Source organism: Sinocyclocheilus anshuiensis, unplaced genomic scaffold (assembly GCF_001515605.1).
Source record: "Sinocyclocheilus anshuiensis isolate Anshui unplaced genomic scaffold, SAMN03320099.WGS_v1.1 scaffold869, whole genome shotgun sequence".
NCBI classification, from domain to species: Eukaryota; Metazoa; Chordata; class Actinopteri; order Cypriniformes; family Cyprinidae; genus Sinocyclocheilus; species Sinocyclocheilus anshuiensis.
The window spans coordinates 1,355,585-1,360,835 of NW_015558630.1; the positions used below are offsets into that span (position 1 = coordinate 1,355,585).

The window sequence follows — 5,251 nt, forward strand, 5'->3', positions numbered from 1 at the left end:
ACCCCCCCCCCCCCCACTCACCTCTGCAGCGTCAGAAGGTAACATTGGGAACATCAAACTGAGTCTCTAGATGAGGAAGAGCAGGAATACCACATGCTGAAATGCACCAAGGTGATCTGGATCTGAGATGGCGATTTGAAAGTAAAGGAGATATCAAGAATGCTTGCAGAATGATGTGGTCACGATGAGGAATTATGTGTCTCTTGCTTTCTGATTTATGCTTGTGTATGTTGCTGTTCTTTTGAAGTCTCTGGTGGCTTATAGACATGGCCTCTACAAGAACTCTTTGAAGCGCAGCATGACCCAAAATGTAAACTCTAAACTGAGTTTCATCTGGCACTTATTGCATGTTGGGTTGGAGAGTGCATGCAGCTAAAGACAACATGAACATTTCCTATACTATTTACTTACAACATTTAAATGTCCCTGGTCTGATTCTGCACAATTCATCAGTGTATATTAAAGCAAAAGAAAACAATGTTGTTTTGCAAAATGTGTGTCCAGAGAAAAATAATATTAACCAATAATGTTGTAGCCTACTTTTTGACCCGCCCGAATACTCTGTTGATGACCCTTTTAAATTGCTATTAGCAAGCAAGCACCATATATGTCCACAAACCATGACAATACTCTAAAGCACTTTGCTGCTTGTTACTAATCGTGTCAACAAGTCTTAAGCCTCAAGAATGAGGCAGATGATGGTGACTTTTTTTTTTTAAATATCAAGTGCTTTTAAAGTGCTTATTTTATTTATTAAATGTAAAATATCACTATAATCACTATAATGATATTTTTTTTAATTGCACTAAAGGGAGCTGCACTGTAATCTCGTTTGTATTTTAATACAAGGACAATAAAGCTGAACTGAACTGAAAATATCACTGATAATTCTTTTAATATCAATAAAGAATTACTGTTTCTTCAAGCCGTATCAGTTCCTGTAATGTCCTCAGGCTAATTGTTATTTACAAAATTGACCTTAAATAATTATATATATATATATAATTATTTAAGGTCAATTTTGTAAATAACAATTAGCCTGAGGACATTACAGGAACTGATACGGCTTGAAGAAACAGTAATTCTTTATTGATATTAAAAGAATTATCAGTGATATTTTCAGTTCAGTTCAGCTTTATTGTCCTTGTATTAAAATACAAACGAGATTACAGTGCAGCTCCCTTTAGTGCAATTAAAAAAAATATCATTATAGTGATTATAGTGATATTTTACATTTAATAAATAAAATAAGCACTTTAAAAGCACTTGATATTTAAAAAAAAAAAGTCACCATCATCTGCCTCATTCTTGAGGCTTAAGACTTGTTGACACGATTAGTAACAAGCAGCAAAGTGCTTTAGAGTATTGTCATGGTTTGTGGACAACAGGAAGCCTTTCTTTGTACCACCACAGACTTTATGTCTCCATATTAAAGTAAACCAGTTGAAAGAGATACATATCCCTTAATGTGTAATCATTTACCTGCATACGCTGTCCCGACTCCTGAGTCTTCCTCCAGGAATTCACAGTCCCTCTCCATCCGTTGAATGCAGCATTTCCTGTAATGTCAAACAGCTGTCAAGAGAGTGAGCCATGACTTAGTGAGAAAGAATGAGCAGCAGCAGTAAGCGTGCAATTCCTCTTCCTTGTTGATGTTTCTCTGCTGTCTGTTTTGTTATGTTGCTAATGGTAACCCAATGAAGCATTGATTGACAGATATGCAGCATGGAAATCAAAGCACACGAAGAGCGCTTTTTGTATACGAAACCTTAAAAGAGACTGACAAAGTCTTCCAAAGTTCTGGGAAACAGCCTTTTCCTGGATCATTAAAGCAGAAGAAAGGTCTTAAATTATTGCCATGATTTCTACTAATCCTGTTCCAAAATCCACCTGATACGCTGTCATGAGCTAGACATTTCACTCCAGAGGGGTTTGTTTGAAACCCAGACATTTTTTTTTTCATATGGGCCATAAGGTCACGGCTGTATAGATTTGATATGGTGTTAAACTAAAACAGATCCTCTAACCATCTTTACGTGCATGACGGAATTTCTCCGTCAGATTTATCTTTGGTCCTTTCTGGGGGCTTTATACATAAGGATGCTTTCATCTAAATAAAGCTGGTTAGATCACCAGATGTTCCTTTCATAGGATACTATGTGTGCACTTCCCAGGTCAGAGGTCACGGTGACTCCAAAGATGTCAGACAGGCACTGCGGGACATTCAGCGGCAGAACCAATTGAGAAGCGAGCCACCTTTGCCTCGCCGTCATAAGAGGAGATGGTCGCAGATTCGCTCGGAGGGAGACCTTCCCAAACCTGCTCCACAGGACGACGAAGAACCCTTCATTTTAGACCTGAAGAACTTCCCTGACCTTGCCAACGCAGACCTGGGCTCCCAGAACCCAAACATTCAAGTAAGAGCAGGCCCAGTCTCACCTTATTGTCATTTTGATTGCTTCAGAATCAAGTTTCTTCCTCTATGTATAAATGCTTTTAAATAAGTAATACAGTGTTTACAGGCTCTTGGACCACAAGAAAATGAGGTAAATGAACTGAATCAGTGATTTCGTGTTTTGGGGCTCTTAGGTTTCTTTTGTTGTATATCTGTATATCTTGGCATTAGTTCTTCTAAAGACAGTTGTTAATATTATGAGGGTAGTTTGTTATTCCAGATATGTTTAACATCTCGCTGTTCCCAAAACCTTGTCATTTCTTTCCTTAGGGTGAAATAAATCATTGTATAATGAGCTGGGTAATGGATTGATTTTACTTGGCAACAGTTTGTGGTGTACGTAATTAACCTATGCACTCATTGTTTCACTGTTATTGCTGCTGTGATTGCAGTAGGGACTTCAGGTTTCTGCGCTGTTGCTGATCATGTCACAGCTGCTTCTAAACCGGAGAGGCGTCTTAAATTACTCCAAGCAAGACCTTTATTCTGGTGTAGCTTATTGCAGCCATGCCGCTCAAACTTCTGCACAGTGTACCAAAAAGAAATCCCGAGAAAATCCAAAAGGTGAAAGGACACAGTATTATTTTAACAGGCACTTTTAATGCTCCCTCCAAGAGCAGATCCCAATCTTTAAATGGTTTTACAACACCGGTAAAGAAGGGATTTTTATATTTTTAGTACTGTTATGAAGTTTATGTGTGCAAGTGGACTTGAGAGGAAACAAAGTTAGACTTCAGGGAAAGAATACACAGAAGATCCCTGGTAAGCAAATTGACTTTTATAATAAGGAAAATTCGAGAGTCTTCCAAGTGGAACGGGTCCATCTTCCATACTTTTTAGAAAAAGCTATTTTGTTTTTATGTGTCTCCAATATGGTGGCTGCCAATGTAAATGTATGAGTTACTGCGTTTAGCAGGTAATGTGGTGAACATTATGATTTTAAGACGTCAGTTTGTACTGAACACTTTCTTTCGTTTTTGAGCTGGTATATCTCATGTTATCTTCTTTTTCTATGACTCACCATTTCTAATGGAAACAAATTTGATAAGACCTTGACAAAGAAATGCAGCAGAGATTTATTTTACGTCTGTGTTGCCATTAAACCTAAATTTGCCAGTTAATGGACCTCCAGTGATCTAAACCTTGGATCTTTTTGTCTTTAAAAGTGACGTCTTGTGTTCTTTGGAAGTAGAACACAGTCATGATTAGTTCAAGGAGGAGGTGGAGGCCGACTGTTGTAAACATTGCAGTTACAGTAGCGTAATCACCCGCTCTAAACTGCTCCGTGCCTTTATAAACAGCTGCAGCAGCCATCAGATTGTTACGCTGTAGGGGAAATAAACAACCAGTCCTTTGTCTCGGCCTGCTGGAACACTTGCTATCGTTTTCAGGTCTGCCTGACTCAGGCACTACAAGCCCAAGCATGCAAAGAACAAATCTGTCACCTCAAAACATCCTTTGAAATAAACAAATAGGAGAATAGAGAAAACGTTGAACATCCTTTGAACATCCTTAACATGCATGGCTATAACAAAGCACAGTACTCAAGGGGGGCGGTAGTGTTAGCTTTTAAATGTCTGTGCAATTAAACCCAATATGTTGTGATTCAGGTAAACATATACTTTACTGTTCACATGTTAGGGGGTTTTAAGATTTAGTTTTTAGTGTTTCTGAAAGAAGTCACCAAGGTTGAATTTATTTAATAATAATAAAAAAACATTATTACAATTTAAAATAACTTCTTCCATTTTTAATGTATTTTAAAATGTAATTTATTCCTTTGATGGAAAAGCTGCATTTTCAGTTTCAACCAATGAAATAATTTTTCTAACTCTAGCAGTCTCTATTCTAATTCTATTCTTAAAAAAACAACAACACTTGTCCCTTTTAGACTTGCGCTCTATTAATTTGCTGCTTGTTTTCTTAAAAAAAAAAAAAAAAAAACTAATACTTGCTTTCTAAACTTTTTGTATTCTAACTGTTTTCTTTCATTTATTATACAACTAACAAAAGCAAAAAAGACCTCTACCACTAGCTTGCTCTATTCTTTTTCTATTCTATCGGTTTTCTTTTTTATTTATTGTATTATTTTTAAAAAACCTTGCTACATGTACTGCGTTAAGCTAACTGAGACTTGTTATAGCACTTGTATATCATTGCTCTTTTGTTGATTTTGATTGCTTCCATTGTCCTCATTTGTAAGTCGCTTTGGATAAAAGCATCTGCTAAATGACTAAATGTAAATGTAAATAATGAATTCTTCAACAATTCTAATATGCTGATTTGGTGCTCAAGAAACTTATGGTGCTTAAGAAACGTATTATCAATGTTTAAAACGGTTCTGCTGCTTAATGTTTTTGTGGAAACTGATAATATTTTTTTTCTCCAGGATACGTCTGTCTGTCTGTCTATCTATCAATCTATCTATCTATTATAATATATAGCATATATATTGTATATAATTAATCTAATTTGCTTAGAAAGACTTGTCAGATTAGGTGGTTGTCAAAATGGTTTCTAGCTGGTCCAAACTGGCCATTTATGGTCATTAGCTAATCCAAGCCTGTCTAGATGGTTGAACCTGGCTTGCTGGACCTGATCAGGCTTGTTTGGGCTGGTTGTCCATCTTGAACCCACAACAAACTGGTTATCATGTTCCAAAAACCAGTCAAAACCAAGGTTTTGTAGAACTACAACTTTCTGATATCAACTTGTATCTCTCTACTAGGTTACCATTGAGGTTGTGGACAACCCACAGATGGAGATTGAGATGGACCTCGCCAAGGAGAGCAGGAA

The 5,251-nt window shown here is 36.8% G+C and overlaps 1 protein-coding gene across 1 annotated transcript in view; it reads left to right on the forward strand.

The window, feature by feature from the left end:
- The window catches only part of LOC107680790 (isthmin-2-like), a 21,030-nt gene that overhangs the window by 8,376 nt on the left and 7,403 nt on the right, over positions 1 to 5,251 (forward strand). The window contains exons 2-3 of the mRNA XM_016476837.1: positions 2,175 to 2,417; positions 5,184 to 5,249. Coding sequence (XP_016332323.1) covers positions 2,175 to 2,417; positions 5,184 to 5,249 — 309 coding nt within the window. The remainder of the gene's footprint in view (positions 1 to 2,174; positions 2,418 to 5,183; positions 5,250 to 5,251) is intronic.